This window comes from Acanthopagrus latus, chromosome 22 (genome assembly GCF_904848185.1).
Source record: "Acanthopagrus latus isolate v.2019 chromosome 22, fAcaLat1.1, whole genome shotgun sequence".
NCBI lineage: Eukaryota > Metazoa > Chordata > Actinopteri > Spariformes > Sparidae > Acanthopagrus > Acanthopagrus latus.
In genome coordinates this window covers 3,650,284-3,667,805 of record NC_051060.1, presented here as the reverse complement: position 1 = coordinate 3,667,805, position 17,522 = coordinate 3,650,284, and the positions used below count along the sequence as shown (strand labels likewise).

General features: G+C 39.3%; 1 protein-coding gene across 3 annotated transcripts; it reads left to right on the top strand.

Moving 5' to 3' along the window:
- Positions 1-422: 422 nt before the first annotated feature.
- On the top strand, positions 423-17,421 carry cep85l (centrosomal protein 85, like). Of its 3 annotated transcripts, none has more exons than XM_037087144.1 (13): positions 423-718; positions 3,313-3,477; positions 4,416-5,284; positions 6,769-6,854; positions 7,309-7,426; positions 7,522-7,674; positions 7,981-8,133; positions 10,177-10,328; positions 11,016-11,133; positions 11,229-11,279; positions 12,135-12,242; positions 15,220-15,397; positions 15,563-17,421. In XM_037087144.1, exons 1-13 carry the CDS (start codon positions 670-672, stop codon positions 15,727-15,729), a joined length of 2,367 nt encoding a protein of 788 aa, XP_036943039.1. In that variant the 5' UTR covers positions 423-669; the 3' UTR covers positions 15,730-17,421. The 3 variants fall into 3 exon arrangements, with proteins under 3 accessions (XP_036943039.1, XP_036943038.1, XP_036943040.1); XM_037087143.1 differs by having other exon boundaries at positions 10,174-10,328; XM_037087145.1 differs by lacking the exon at positions 12,135-12,242 and having other exon boundaries at positions 10,174-10,328.
- Positions 17,422-17,522: the final 101 nt, after the last annotated feature.

Here is a 17,522-nt window from a genome sequence, read left to right as displayed (position 1 = left end):
AAGTTTTGTCAGTAGAGAGTGCATATCGGTGTACAACAAAAACTCGCCATGAAGTGGATCATCACACACACACACGAAAAGCCACCTGTGGATTTGTCATCTCTGATTGTTTTTGTTGTCTTCTGTGAAAATTCCTAACAGAGAGACTCAGATATGAGGAATGGTTATAGTCATCCAAGAAAGTATATTTATGCATCACTTGCAGCATGATTCAATCAGGTTTGAAAGTTATTTTGTAGTAAATGAATCCTTGTTGATGTAATCGAGCCTTATAATTATATAGACGATGGGTGGCTCTGTTGTGTTTGAACTTATGGCATCCTCTTAAACAAAAGTGCAACATCGCAGTGCCATGACAGCGGTGGAGGCTGTGCAGGCAGAGGCTGTTGTGATGCACAGTAAAGGAGGAGGAGGAGTCTGCTGTGGTCACTTCCTTCCAGAGGAGCCAGGATGTGAAGGCTTCATCACAGAAGGATACCGTTATCAGGCAGAGGCTGTCTTGAGACATGCCGCGGAGGGTTTCTGGTCATGTGTAATGCCGTGTGTCGTTACATGTGACATGAGACAGCGCTCCGACTTTCCCAGACTTTGGTCTTGGTGTTTTTTCCTTTTGTCCTGTCATCGGACAGGCGTTTTTTCCCGCGGTTACATGTAGCCCAGGCAAACAGAATGTGGTACAGAGGTTACTGTGAAGATGGATACGAAGCTAATAAATCAGGTGAGACGTCCGTAAGATAGCCGGGTGGGAAGAGGAGATAAAGTCTAAGTTAAGAGGAGAGTGAAGCTAGCTGTTTAAAGGGCCAGGAGCAGCTGGGTGTACAGCAGCTAGCACAGAGCAGCATATTACGCTCCTGTATGCTAAGGCTGTGTGGACAAACACGGTGTCCCTGAACACGGAGTGTGTCTGTTAATGAGCTGCCCCTCGTCCTGAACTGTGGTGAAGTTAGTGTGTCAGCTCAGTACTGTTGGCGTCAAATTGAACACAGTGGCCAGAGCATCCACAGCGACAGGGAGCTCTTCTTCGTTTGGTTTAATGGCGGTTTGCTACCGTAACTTTTCAGCTGACACCGCCACCCACTGTACCAGAGTATGTAGCAACTGAAGTGACTGGAGGTGAGAAATAATTGAACCCAACTAGGCTGTGATGTGTCTAAAATGATAATAGGCTACTGTTTGTAATTACTATATCTAAATAGAGGCTGTGTAAAATCTGAAAATCAAGATATTGATATGAGTCATTCCCTGTCGCCCAGAATCCTACTTCATGTCATGGATTTTCTCAAATAACACTACAAATGTAAAAACACATGTTAAATTCATGGAACCTTGCAGATTGTTTGCATGTGTGTAGCTTGTCCTGAACATCCAAGAGACCCTGTGGATACAAAACCAATTCATTAAAATCGTGCCGCATCTTTTGCTCAGTAATTACGTTCAGAGCTGAAACCCAGCGTGTAAAGATTTTTACTTCATATCATCTGAAGGTGGATTTCAATTTCCTTGAGACTTTTTTATGTGAGGAGACTTAATATTTGTTGTAATTATTCATTCACAATTTCCAACCTGTCTGTGCTCACTTGTGACATCATCAACCCAGCCAAACTAACAGTTAAGCCTTCTTTTAGCCTAATTAGAGCAGATGAAAGATTATTAGTTGGGGTAAAAACTGATTTAGTATTAGTTTGAATACTGTAAATCAAACTAATGTAAACAACTGTTCAACAACTGAATACATGTTACAAATGATCCTTCAGTTTCTTGGATGATCGGGGCATATTTCAACCCAATCCAGTTAAAAATAAGCACTCGGTGAGGCTGAGAATACACATATAAAGAATCACAGAAAAGAATTAACATTTATTTCTGGCGAGAGTTGCATTCATTTTTTGCCAATATCTTGTGTTGATGATGGGAGAGTCAGGCTGCTGCGTAAAGCCTCCTTTAATCTCCATCCTCAAGATTTTCAATGGGGTTAATGTCTGGACTCTGTGGTTGCCAGTCCTTGTATGAAAATGACTCTCTCATGCACCCTGAACCACTCTTTCACAATTTGAACCTGAAGAATAATGGCACTGTCATCTGGGAATATGCCTGTGCCATCAGGGAAGAAGAAATTAATTGATGGAAGCCTGGTCATTCAGTATATTCAGGTAGTCGGATGACCGCATATTTTGTGCACATAACTTTGCTGAACCTAGGCCTGACCAACTGAATCAACCCCAGATTATAACACTGCCCCCACAGGCTTGTGCGGTAGTAATAGACGTAATGGGTGCATCACTTCATCTGCCTCTAACAAAATAAATCTGTACTCATCAGACCACATGACCTTCTTCCATTAGGTTCGATCTTTCTACTCCCTACCTAATTGAAGCCTATTTATCTAATTAGCCTCACTTATAAGTGACTATCTCAAGGCTACACAACTGTTTAGTCCCAGTCCCTCGAGTTTAACATTTTAGTGACCTCCAATCACGATCATTCAAGATTTTTTTATGACAAAATTTCAGCCTCAAAGATTGAAGGCTCTTACCTTTTTATACCCAGGTGGTGACTGTTTTTGGCAGTGTAGTTATAAACTTGTTATACATCTAAAAAAGTATTTGAGTACAGTTATATGAATTTGCAAGGTCTCACTCATTTTAATAGAAGACTTGTTATGATTTTTCTTTAAGAAAATACAGGATATGATCTGAGATAGCCAAGGTGAGATGGCATGAAATGACCCTTAAAATGTAATTGGATGTATTACACTTTTATGTTTTGATCTACATCACAGAAAACACAGAAATCTTCAATGACTATTAAAAGCTATATGTTTTTAATAACTATTGCCTTTAATCATTCATTTGGAGAGCAGCATTTTGTTAACTGGAAATAATTTAGCAGTTTATGGGAACGAACTAGAGAAAGCAATGACTAAAAGCATAACGCTCACACTAGACTAAATTGATGGCTTAAATTGAAGTTGCATCTGGAGGAGAATTCTAAGTGCTGTATTGTAGGCAACTGGACTTGTTTCAGTTTTTTTTTTAAAGACGTTTCACCGCTTATCCAAAAGGCTGCCTGCAACACCCCTCCAGTTAGTTAGAACTGGAGTTTTTTTATACAGAAGAGATCTTGCTGACTTAACATGCTATAATTGTTTATCTGTACTGGACATTTGATTTGCTGTTCTTAAATAGAGTGCACACTTTTTCTACTCTGTGCGGATCGGCCAATCAAACATCAGTCAGCAGCTCATCTCATAATCTTATATTTTGCAGCTGAATGACTTGTTTGACAGACAGCTTTTTAAAATATGTTTTTCAGGCTCCAAAAGTGTTGATTCTTCAGGATGGGTCCCAGGCCACGAGTCAGCCTGGCAGTCCAGCCCCCTTGGCTCTGGGAACAGTATCTCACGCGGGCACCGATCCAGCTCAGTGTCTGACAGTTGTGACACCGGCATCGGCACTTACTGCTCTGACAGTGTGGAAGGTAGGATGTCCTGGCTATTTATTCTGCATTGTTTGTCATTTTGTCAAGGGGTAACCAGCAGGACTGTGGTGAAATTGAAACAGGGACCTCTCACCCATCTTTTCAAACCTTTGTGTCTCTACAATGTTAGTAGTATGCAAATGGATAATGATAAACTTCTCCCCGTTTTGCCTTCAGCCAGAGCCCCCCACTGTTTTGCCATCAAAAATTTCCAGTTCATGCAAAATGCACTATTTAGCTCATTTTAGGGCGGTTTCTATCAACTTCAGGTTGTACATCTGCATTTTTGTATGCCCGCAACCACAGACTCAAATAGTAGAGCTGCCTGATGGGTGTCGCACCAAACTCTGATCAAACTGTTAAAATAATGTTGTGCTAAATAAACTTTAAGCAATACCATAGTCTATTTGTTGCCTAAAATGTTTTCAGTATATAAACATATATAAAATAAATATTTTAGTGTATGGTCTCAATTCAAATCGTTTCTTAGTGTAAAGTTTAACTATAATGTGACATTGTTTGTTACCCCTAGAAACATCCCAAGTCTGTTACTTGATATGCAGATATACACTGCACAGTGCTCTCCTGACCCAGTCAGAGCTAGGCAGTGAGCGATGGTGCAAAACAGGATTCTTGACAAATACATTTGAGCGCACTGTTAGACAGCCACTAAATACCTCACTGTACTTCAGGAAATGATACTATTCCTGTGCAGAGCTGACTTGAGAGTTGGGCACTATAGCCACCCCAACTCCAGGTGGTTTAGAAATCATTTAATGTACATTAAGGCAGTTGCATTGTTGTCATTCAATGTGATTTCACCAAACACAACAATGCTCACTAATATGCATGTGGTAATGTTGTTGTGTTGATGATGATGTCTGACATGATTCTCAGAAATTCACATTGGTCTCTTTTGCCTGTATTTCTTCCGACAGATGACTCCAGTTCCAGCACCATGCCTTTGTCTTCTCAGCCACTGTCCCGGAACCACCTGGGCAAGGATGATGATGGCATCCCCATTGTCCATGTGATGCCATCCCCATCCTCCTCACCCTACACCAGTTTTAGAATGCCAGCCTCACCAAGCAGTACAAGTCGCTGGAGCAGGTCTTGCCAACTGCTATCGCCGGGCGTGTCTCCCCTGGGTGCACCAAGCTGTCTGGATATGAAGGATCATCAGCCCATTCGGAGATCGTCATCTCTCAACAAGTTGTCATCTGGGGCCGATAAGAGCTTCAGTCGGACATCAGGCAGGCAGTACAACCCAGACGGTCAAGGCTCCCTGGACAGAAGTCTGCGATATGGGTATAGAAAGGAACCCCTTGGTTCAAACCATGACCTTTATTTACCTTTATCATCCTCCTTACTCTGCTACAGCTTGCTGCAGCGCTCACCGGGTTCTGGCCCCTGCTACCGGTACAACCATGGTAGTAGATCCACTGGTTTGGAAACAGACCTGTCACCTTCCTCAGCTCTGTCCTCACCTGTAAAACACAACAGTTTGGACATGAACTGCAACGCTTTAGCAGATGCTCAAACGCCTCGGGGAGCTGGACAGGTCTATAGCCCCAGCCTACCCAAAAAAACAGACTCCCCTCTGGGTCATCAGAGTGATAGAGGCTCCCCAATCCAGACTGCAATTCGCACCCAGATGTGGCTGACTGAGCAGATGGAGTACAGGCCCAAAGTAGAGTGTGGAATTAAACTTGATCAGATCAGCCCTTCTGCTGCAGCAGAGGGCTGTGGTGCAGATAGGCTGTCGCCGTGGCAACAGGGACATCAGCAAAAGCCAGGGCTTAACCAGGTAAGAGGAGTATTATAATAATGATGTAAGAAAAGGTATTTTCAAAAAATTCAGGTTTAACATGCAGTTCACCTGCCCTTAGAAATCAGTTTCAGCAATATCTGCATTGCAAGGGTACTGTTGTTATTTAAAAAATGAAGAAGGCTGCTTTTCAACATATTACGGTAATAGCTGAGGTCAAATTTCACACTTGTTCATTTGTCTGACAACAGAAAACAGATGTTAGAATGAAAGGATCCTAAATCAAAGAGATGCCGATTCACACAGGACTAGAAATTTGTGCATGACCTCTGTATTAAAAAGAAAGTTGTATGCAGTGTAACTTACTTTACAAATGACAGACATACGATTTGCACAGGATCAAGGATCAAGATCACGGACATTGTCCGCAATTACTACAAATTACCATAGTTCCCCAGCTAAAACCAGTCCCCTGCATTTAGAGCTTTAGTACCATATTACAAACAAACGGGGATATTTGCATCCAAAGTCGATGGATAGAGCAGAAGAGGGACTAGCATAGTTTTTTTTTTACTTGAATGTTGGGACTAAAGCTAAACTTGAAGCCACTGAGGGGATACATAGGCATTTAATGCCCTCACCTTAGCATTGCATATCTAGGGTAAATAACAATCCAACTTTTTCTTGTGTTTTTAATGGAATGTTTATTGCTAGCTGGTAATTGTCTCTAATGAGGTACTCCAATGAGTTTGTCCGAGTTTAGGTGTAGAAAGCTGCAGGTCCATCAGGGTTTTAACTCCTGAAGACATGCCTGAAGTTAAACTAATTGATTGGTATCATTTGACTTCATTGATAAGTATTAATTGGATATCATCTGCATAACAATTAACATTTAAAGGGTTTTGCCATTCATAACATTTCAGGCCTGTACTAATAATGTATATCACTCATTCATTTCTAAATTCATGATATCTTGTTGATTCATAAATGAGATATATGTGATATTTTGTACCATTTAGAAGTTGAGAGCACCACCTTTTTATCAATCTGTTAATCCCTTAAAACATTCTGTTTTGATTATTAAATATGCAGATAAGATAAATGAAAGTTTGGTAAGTTAGAGGGACAGAGTGGAGGAGTGACAGGTCGCATTTCACAGTATGTCAATGTCAATATCAATGACTCCTTAAAACAAAGGATGAAATTCAGCTCCCCTTCTTAACCTCTGGACACAGCTCAGAATACCATCGAAGCCCGTGCCTGGATCTTGGCTGCATCCCTGAAACTCAAGAGTATGCCTGGGGACCAGAACATCAAGAAGCTTGTTGGTTGTCCCAACATCACAATGTTCGATCAACCAGAAGTTCACTGTGTTATTATGCTGTCTATGAGGTCATATCGCTGGTCGAGTGATTAACAGTAGTGTGTTCATTATTGAGCTTATTTAATGAGTCTACGCTGGATGTGAGTCCAACGTTATGCACTCTGTGTATTCAGTAATGTATGCTTGTGTGTGTTTCCAGATGCTGATGGGGACCTCACTTTCAGTCAACACTCTGGTGAAGGTTAAAGAGGGGCTGCTTGGACAGAGAGAGCTGGAGATAGATAGGTACTGCAGGACATTCTCAAAAACACTTAGAACTTGCCCTGACACTTCCTCCAGCTATATTGTGTGTCACATATCTCTGTGCTGGTCAACACTGAACTTAATTGATGGCAATTTGAATGCACAGAGATACTGTGAAGAGATCCTCAAGCTCACTTTTTGAAAGAATCTCACTGACTTGGATGCTGTGGACCCCGAGCTCTAATCAGTTGAACCACTTCCTTCTGTTAAACAGGGAAATGTTTGAGCCTATGAATACATGTGGCTATATTTTTACTTGTTTTGCTGTGTTTTCCGGGCCCTGACATTTGCCTTTGCTGTTTTGGAGAATTCCTGCTATTGTCATTAACATGTATAGCTGTTATATAATGCTATCAACAATGACAGAAAAGAGCTTTGTAATTAAACTGTACTTACAGATGACATGTCTCTAAGCAGGAGGGAATCTTTGTTTCAGACAAAAACAGCAGATCTTGCAGCTCCATGCCCGGATCAGAGAGAATGAGCTCAGAGCACAGCAGGTTCTGCAGAGCCAGAGAGGATGGCTTGACGACCCCCACAGTCTGAATACTAAGGTGACACCTTGCTACATGTATGTCATAGGTGAGCATCCTAATTCACAATTTGATCAGAGCTTCACATATTTATACAAGTTCTGGTTGTCCAATAGGAATCAGTGAATAAAACTCCAAGCAAACACCCATCTGATGAAGACCTTGGCAGGAAGCTAGCAGTGGCTGAACTGGAAGTACTCCATTTGAATGAGTTCTTCAAACAAACCACGCAAAAATATGCAGAAGACATCAGAAAACTGGAGGAAAAGGTACAGCAAATTGCCAAGACAGAATTCAGAATCGTTTTTACAAGGAAAGTGTAGAAAATATGGTGAGAAGTGTAAGTATTCAATATGAACAGGAACCAAAACATAGGCCCCTTGTACCATTTGAATAGAAATCAATCAAGATTTTCTTTAAATAGTTATTTCGTGTACCCAACATGGTAACTGATGTGAACTGATTAATGTCTCAGCGGTTTGTTTTTATAACCATGCTTTTGTATGAGTTAAATGCATTCACCATTTTGATATGAAAGCAATGTGTTAGTTATGTGAGGTGTTATCTGTCAACAGATAAAGACACGGGATCGCTACATCAGTAGTCTGAAAAAGAAGTGTCAGAGAGAGAGTGAACAGAACCAAGAGAAACAGCAACGCATAGAGACTCTGGAGAAATACCTTTCTGACCTACCAACGCTGGACGAGGTGCAGGCCCAATCCTGGCAGGTACACACATATGTAGACATATATGCACAGAATCTAACCCTGCATCAGGTTAAGTTGCACAAAGCAGGAAGTCAGACAGCGGAACGGCATGGTGTGTCTGGTCAGTTTAAAAAGAAAAACGAAGAAAAAACACTGTGTGCTGATTCTGGCTCTACAACACAACAAAGTAGGAAATATTAACAATAAACACACTTTTAACACACATAACTTAATGCTTTATGATCTACATAGCCCACTCAACAACAGAAGAAGCACAAAAATCAAGGAGAAATAAAAGGAGCCCAATTTGAGAAAGTCAACAACATCTGGCAGGTATGCTGACGCTCTATTTCTGAAAAACTCCCTGTGGGTTACAAATTTGTGTGGAGGACAGAACAAAACAGCAGTGCACACACCAAGTAACAGAGATGTGCCCGGTGGAATCAAGGCGTTAGAGACAGCAGGTCTTTAAGGGGAATTAGAGTGCAGTCTGCACTGGCCATTAGCCAGCTGTGTCATTATGGATGCAGATGGAGGAACATCAGAATTCACACAGTCTCTGTTGATAAAAATCTGTAGAGTCTGTGCTGAAGAGTTACTGTAATTGTGGCCTGTGTGGGAGCAGGAGGAGAGAGAGGGAAAGCATGCACATTAAAAGGTCCTGCCATTTCTGCTGTCACTGTCTACATCCTCGCTGAGAAAAGTAATGTGCAACATAAACACAAGCCCGAAATGTTGAACCTAGATTGCTCATTTACTTTCTCCATCTGCTTTATGAATCCATATATTAATTTATAATCTCACTGTTTTTTCCAATCGTAACCTAGTTATGATAATAAACTTTTCACAGTTTGCTTTGTATATGTTGTTAATAGTTTACCATTTTTTGTGTATAGGGTATTAAGCATATTCGATAATTTCGTAGATGTTTTCAGCTGGCGAGGTTAGCCTTTCAGCTAGCCTAGCTGGCCTCCTAAAAAAGCTCTGCATCTCAGCTTTGTGATTTAAATTCAGCAATGAAGTCAGATTTTTACTGCTCCCTGTACAAGACACATTCATTCATGGCAGCTCTTTAAAACACCAAGTGTAAAAAGCTAGCTAAGTTATCAATTTGTCTATGTACAATATAACTATCTATAGTTATCTCTGTGCTTTTTCAACCGTAACACAGATAAAAATATTTAAAGGAAGAAAAAGAAACACTATTGCAAGTCTGAACAGAAATAAAGGTTGTGACATTGCTTAAGCTCATCAAAACATTGACATGGCAAATGCATGCCGCATTCAGAGCTAAAGGCAGTCCAATGAAATATTAGTGTGTGACTTTTTAAATGTATATATTTAGGAAGCCAGCTAGGCTAGCTGACAGGCTAAACTCGCTGGTTACAACTTAAAATCTTCATTATCAAAATAAAGAAAATAAAAAGATGTACAGGTTAAGTCGACACTGAAAGCATAAGGACGTGACATGATGTCACAGTACATCACCTAAGCAGGTTTCAACCACACAAAATTATCACTTGACCATGCTAACAACACAGATTAGCCATAGGTAACAGCAGCTGGCTTGCCCCGTCTTCTTTCAAAAGTTGTTCCTCCTTCTCACAAATACGAGTTGACTGCACTAACCAGCACTTACAGAGTGCACCTACCACAACTGCAAACAACAAAACCCAACTTTATACACAAATAGTCTCTGTCTGTCTGTCTGTCTCTCTCTCTCTCTCTTTTGCTCTCTCTCTCTCACACACACACACACATAAAGGCACTCACATATATAAATATATATACATACACGTTTGATGATTTCAATAGTTGGTTTCTACATGTGTGATCACTTGTATTGACCTGGTATAGACTGTTGACCTGGTATATTTGTTTGAGTAATGTATGTAAAATATGAATATCAGTATTGATATACATTGTTTGCAATGGTGAATTGGTTGATAAATACATTTTGCCATCAATAGTAACACTCATTGACAGTGTTTGTCATACACAGTTTGGACGAATCATTGTGCAGATCTAGTGACCACACTGGGTACTATTGTGTGTGCTCAGCAGGAGGAGGTTCAGCAGAAAGCCAAGGATCTGGACATAACAGTATCTCGGTTACAGAAGAGCATCCAGGACGGATGTGCTCTGATGATGGAGAAAAACATCAAGATTGAGATGCAGGCCAAGAGAGAAAGGGAGTTGATTGCATCTGTCCACAGGTACATAATCAACTAATGCCTGCCATGACACACAGCTGCTGTTAGCTTGTTCGTAGTGTATTTACAAAGCAAACCTTCGCCATGGATTTTTCATCCTAATCAGACTGCAGGGGTGTTGCTTAAATAGCCAGTGTGTAATGTGTAGAGATGCATGGTTTGGCTAGAAATCAGTGTACATGCCAACCATGTCCTGCACCGTGCACCTAAGCTGTGTTTGTGTGATAGCTGGGACTGATCTTAAAACCTTTGTGTCATTTATCTGTGCCTTCCTTCCTATTCATCTTATCTCTGTACATTTATGACATCATAAAGCCTAAACAGTCTTTTCCTGAAATTTGGTAACACACTAATATTTGTCATATCATTAAATAAACAATTATATACGATTGAAAATTGCCAATTTAAGATTAATTACATTTTAATTAATAGTTATTTTTACAGTTTATAGTTATAGTTGAAATGAAGCTAAAACTATTGAAACTATTTATTTCTATTGGAAAATTGATGCAAAGTTTTATGCTACTGACTTCAAAATGTTCTCGATGGATGAGTGGAGATGGGGGGCACGACCTCAGAAGTTCTAAAATCCTGGCTACGGCCCTGGGCATCACTGTTGCTAATATGGTCTAATGTCTTGCTCTTTGTAAGTACTTGTCAGTGTGTATCTCGCTCTCTTTGTGACTACAGTCTGCAGAAGAAGGTGCAGCAGTGTTTGGATGATGGGGTGAGGTCACCAATGCAAGACCTGAAGCAGCTTGAGGTGGAAAACGTTAAACTTCTGGAGCAGCAAGACCACAGCAGCAAGGTAGCATCCCAAACATACATGTGCACAATTGCATGCACACAAATACTCAGTCAAGTCAAAAAAACATTAACATGTCACCTCTGTTTTTCCAACAGCTGATTGAGCATCAAAGAGAACAGATTGAGAGACTGACCTCACAACTAACGGTATGGTAATGAGCATTTCCACACACTAAGGAAGGTTTTCCATTCCGGGGTCATATTCTTGTAAACAGAATGCTTTATTCAATTTGCATAGCCAGACCGCAGCATCTCCACCTCACTGTGTCAGTCGGGAGATTCGCCAGAAACAATGGTCATGAACCTTATATCCATACGCACAGGCAGAGCCCTCTACTGGACTCCATGGGTATATAGAAATCTGTCTACACACAAAAAGGGGGAGCATGCATACACAGAATCTGAATCTTTATGTCTGACCATCCCTTAAATGCTATGAATGTTTCTAAGCATGCCCCCAATCACTTGTTTGCATGTAAAGTGCCAGAATTTAGCTTAAGCTGGAATCCAATAAGTAAGCTCCTGGAGGAGAGGGGATTATAATGCTCCCTCCATTTGATGAGCGGTCATCATCATGGTCCAGAACATCTGTATGGTCCCTAAGAACTCACTCTAGCTCAAATTGCACATTAGCAATGTCCTCTCACAATGCCAAAGCAGTTATCATGTCACGTGGCACAGCCATTACACACAGGTACAGCCCTGATATAGTGCCAGATACACCTGAAGGTAATGTTACTCCCCAGTAATGCAGGAAAATAATCTTTATTTACATACATAGAGATCATGTATTTATTTGTTTATTTACATGATAATCATTCTGATTAAAATTGTCATAATGCACACAATAATGATAATAATAATAATAATCAGACTGAAAGGACTACTTGCACGGTGTGAAACGTGTGGAGAAAATAATCATTTCTGACATCACACACCTGCTGTATATTCTTCCTCCAAAGAATAAATCAGGCTTACCTCCGGCATTTTGTGCTTTGTTAGGCCAACAGTACAAGACTGCAAAAAAAAAGTGGCCTTCTTTATCGACTTCAGTCTTATCCACGAGAAAAGGAGGAAAGCCTTGACACTGCATCCAGAGCCTTCCCCCAGGTATCAGTGTTGAAAGTCTTAAGCATCTCTCAATGTCTTTCTGTCTGTCGTGCCGCATTATTAGCTGCAGATTGATGTGTCAAGAGATCCTACAGGCAGTCAAAGTCTATTTATTTAGACCAGACCCCATTTCCATATCCATATAAAAATGCACAGACTTTCCACTTCCTAATGTCACAAACCTAATGTACATTCACTGGGACTCAAGGACCTAACTGGAGGGGTGATGCATTTCAGCCCTTTGGCTGCTATCACTGTGGCAGGCTTTGAGTGAATGAATGAATGAATGAATGAATGAATGAATGACTTTATTTCAAAACAAAAATTAAAACTACATATTGAGGAACAAACAAAACAGAAGTAACAGTGTCTGAAAAGGAGAAGGTAGAATTAAGACTTGTATATCCCTACCCCTTTCTCACTTTACTTCTGTTAAACCCAGATATTATTTCAACAAATTCTCAAACGTATTTATAACTTAAGTACAAACAACTATCCCCAATTAATTTACCACCCTGATAGAATCAATCTATAGATTAATCAATTAATCAATACATAAAATAGATAGATAACAATCCCAGATTATGTACGATCCAAATATCCACCCAGTGGGAACAGCCCTAACACGACCTTTGCTCTTCCATATAGCTGCCCGATCTTTTCTTTTTGGGTAGCTTTTTAATTGATTTGTATTTGTGCTTTGTTTGAACTCATCACCCAACCCATTCGACAAGTTCACCCCATACACTGACATACACAGACTCTAATTTGTATGAACACATTGTGTTTTAAAAACTCAGTTTTCCTCTTAAATGATAAACCCCCTCCTTGTCACAAAACATCCTTTGAAAACATTCTTTCTAAACATGATAATTGCAGTTTTAAATTTGACAAGATATATACATTTCAATGCATGTGACATTAAAAACTGTCTGTTTCTTATATCCCACATTATGCACTCACCTGTTTGCTCTCTTTTAAAGTACGCATAATGATTATAAGTTGCTTTTGTAAGTGTTGCCCCAAACTTTCACTCAGTAATTCAGATACGGTGACACAGCACAGAATGCGCAGTGATTAATGGTCCAATGGCCAAGAAGTGTAATGCTCTTTGCTGTCTTTGTTCTAACATAATTGATCTGTGTTTTCCAGCAGATTTTGTTGTCTTAAATCACACCCAGAAATTATTTTTCATATACTCCACACTGATATTATCAAGAATCAGTACATTTGATGAAGCTGCTTCAGATATTCTGCAGATTTTCCCAACAGTGGGGTTATCTGCGAATAAAATACATTTTACTTTTGCGGACGCCGTACATTTATCATTTATGTCCAAAATAAACAATTTTGGACCCTACTACCGACCCCTGTGGGACCCCAACAGTTATGTATAGGCATGTTGATATGCAATCATCCATTTGCATTGCTGCCTGTCTCCCATAAATCTTTTCACCCAATCCAGCACAACCCCCATATCTTTCCAATTGTTTGAGTAATATGGCATGGTTTATGGTATCAAATGTTTTTTTTTAAATCTATAAAAACTCTTTATCACAAACTTCAGATTATTGATACAACCAGTAATTTTTTCCGTTAACTCCATTAATGCCATTGATGTTGACTTATTTTTTCTAAAACCGTATTGATTGCCTGACAATGAATTTTGCTTTTGAATGAAATTATCCAACCCTCTAATACACAGTTTTTCCAATATTTTATTGAACTAGCAGAGTAATGATACAGGCATGCAGTTGGTGAAACATTGTTTGTCCCCAGCCTTATATAATGGAATTAATTTAGCAATCAGTTTTTTTGTGGAAATGTACCAGTTGTGAATGATAAGTTACAGATGTAGGTTAGTGGGTTTTCAGTACTGTCAGTGAACTTCTTGACAAACGTCATTTCAATTCTGTTCCAGTCAGTAGATGTTTTATTCTTACATATCTTTACTATTTCTATGATTTCTTTTGTTTCTACAGCATTGACATAGTTTCAGTTTGAATTTCTTGCTGTGTAGTTAAGTTATAACTTAAATGCAGTGCTATGGATTCCTCGGATGGACTGCGTCTGTTCCCAGGATAGAAAATGTATTGTATCATATTTATTCATTCTCTAATACCGAAAATAAACACAGGGTCAGTGTTGGTCAGTGCTATAAGATTGCACTGCTATGAGATATGAAACATGCATTTTAGATGAAAGACGTGTTTCTACTTTGAAACAACATCATGCAGAGTGACCGTTATCACTGTGATCTCGTGACAATGTCTTATTATGTTGTTATCTCCATATAAGAGATTGTTTTCTTGTGATAACAAATTGATTAAATGTGTGTTCGTCTTGATATCAATCTACAAGAACTGCCACAAACGGCTTCCGTACTATTAAATGACTTAACAAATGTTTAATTACATTTCACATAACATTGCTAAGTTAACATTAGCCTTTATTTATGTTAACTGAGGCAGCCAGATAGATGGGAGTTTGTCAGCCTCTCATCTGCTAACCGTTAGCCCCTAAACAAACCCAGTCAAGTAAACAAACTAACATGAATTGTAACTTACCAGTAGGCTACAGCTACAGCCGGCTACAGAAGCCGTTAGTGGCAGCTCTTGTAGGTTGAAATAAAGACAAACACATTACTGATTAGAAAACAATCTTTGTTATATGGAGATAACAAAATAAATTAATTTGTTATCACGAGAAAATAACCCTTGTTATATCGAGATAACGACTTATTACGTTGTTATCTCGATATAACAGTGCATAAAAAAGAAGAAAAATCCATGGTCGTTCTCGGCTTCTGTAGTAAACAAACATTGTGACTTGGTATATTTTACTATTTTTGAATTGGTTTAAATGTTGATGTTTTTTTTTAAAATAAAGGTTAAGTAATCAATACAGAGAACCACTGTTATAATGCTGAGAAAGTTACTAGAAACTAAAATATGTGCCCTTGTCTCCCGTTGAGAAGCAGTGGCAGGCGGATGATGGGCTGTTGCATCCTCTATCTCATGTGGAGATACCACAAGTGGGCCAGCTGCTGAAAGAGATGTCCCTGTGTCTGCTGGACCTCCAGGCTCTGTGCAGCATCCTGGCTCAGAGGGCGCAGGGGAAAGAGCCCAACCTGTCTTTGCTTCTGGGCATGAAATGTATGTGGATCTCTCTCAAACACATACACACACACACACAGAGACACACACACACATACACAAATATCCTCACATAAACGGACTTCATTTAGCATTCCTTAATGTATGAAGTGAGAGTCTGGCTCCTTGTGATAACTGTTTTTCTACTGTGCTGTCTCTGTCCAGCACTGAGTGTTTCAGTGGAGGAGACTGACTGCAGACTGAAGGTGCAAGAAGAACTGAGGTCCAAGCTGCTCGAGGTCAGCGAGCTGCGGAGAGACATCGATAAGCTGAGGAAGAGCATCTCAGACTGCTACGCTCAATGTATGGGTGACAGCTGTGTCTCCCAGTGACACCCATTACCTTGACATGAAGAACGACAACAGTTGGAACAAAAGGTTATAAGGTCAATAATGATGCTGACTTTACCCAGGGAAGTGTTTTGTGTTTCTGGCTCCTAGATGACGATATTCATGTTTCAAGTAGTCCAACCATGTTGTTCAGCCTATCCTCATATGGAGCTGCTGGTTCCTACATTTGATGGGGACTCATTGGGATTGCACCAGTGAATGCCCCAAGGGTGCATGTCAGACTTCTGGATGTTAAAGTTACATTGTGTAAGATATTGAGTATTTAGTGGCATCTAGTGGTGAGGTTCTAGATTGCAACACTCACCTCTCTCTTTTCGAAGACATTGGAGAAACTCAAGGAGCTCTGATGGCCCTCAGGGACAAGAAACACATTTTATAAATATGGATTTCACAACAGCGTAAAGTATTTCTATTAATACCAATGATATGTTTAAGATGTATGGAGTTATTAAGTCCATAAAATTAAATTATCTCTGGTGCACTCCCAGCTCTATATATCTTAGTTAGTTAAAACTAGTTAGTTAGTTGTCACTGCAAAAGACAAGGTTTAAATTTAAATAAATTTGCTAACGTGACATTACCAGCAGCTCTCTGAGAGGCACAGACTGAGGCTACGATGCTAATATCTAAGGTTACAGGTTGCAGTAGTTCTTGTCAGCAGAACTAATGTACTGCTAATTGTTCATTATCTACGTTTTGTACCATTAGCAGCAGGGGTGCAAACATTTCTCTGTCATCAGAGATTTCCACCTAGGGAAGGCAGCTCCAGTGTTTATTCTTCTTTTATACTGTTGCTTGTCCCAATTTCATTTAACATCTTGGAGTTTTTGTTTCTTCAACAACGATTCACGCTCCCGTGATTTTTCTTGTACAAAATAACTTTGATCAGCCATCTTTTATCATATTGTGGTTTCAAACTTCTCTCAATACAAATAGTCCCTATGTCGATATAAGCGCCTCATTCTAAGGTAATGAAAACTCAACTCTTATTTTCAGGTGATTATAAACTAATTAAAACATACTTATATTATATTCTATTTCCGCAAAGTCTGTTCTGATAGATGTGACTACATATTACACACTGTACCTTTAAGATAACTGTGAGAAATTAATTCAAATGTCCTACAATAATAGCAATATCGACTGCCATTAGGTTGTCACGTTATCTTTTTGGCCATTTTTCACTTTTTAAATGCTTATTGTTTCCAGTGACCCCAAGGTGAAGTGAATGCATACAGTATACAATACATCAGGTTCACTATCAAGCTTGATTCATCTGAAACAAAAAACACTTTTTTTTTTGTCTGCATGATTTAACTGGTTTGTAGTATATCATGCTTTAATGTAAAGTATGACAACCAAAATCAAATAGTTGGTGTGTTTAGTCCAACTATTGAAGATTTAACAAGCCACTGGATGGCTTCTTTCTCTGTGTGTGTCTATATATATATATATATATATATATATATATATATATATATATATATATATATTGACTCTTTTTGGTTTACTGTCAAATTCTATGAATGCCAAAGTTATGTTTATATACAGTGATGTTTCTAAATAATGTTTTTTGTTTTTTCTGTTGTTCTTGTTGTAATATTCAGCTTTGATCTTATTTGTTCAGATGGCAATAAAATTATTTTTCTACAGAAATAATATGATTTCTTAAAAGCTGGTGTTAGAATACTTGCAGTATTTTGTGTGCACATTACAAAATAATGTCAACAACAAAGAGCTGGCATCCAGAAAAGTTCAACAGCAAACCAATGAAC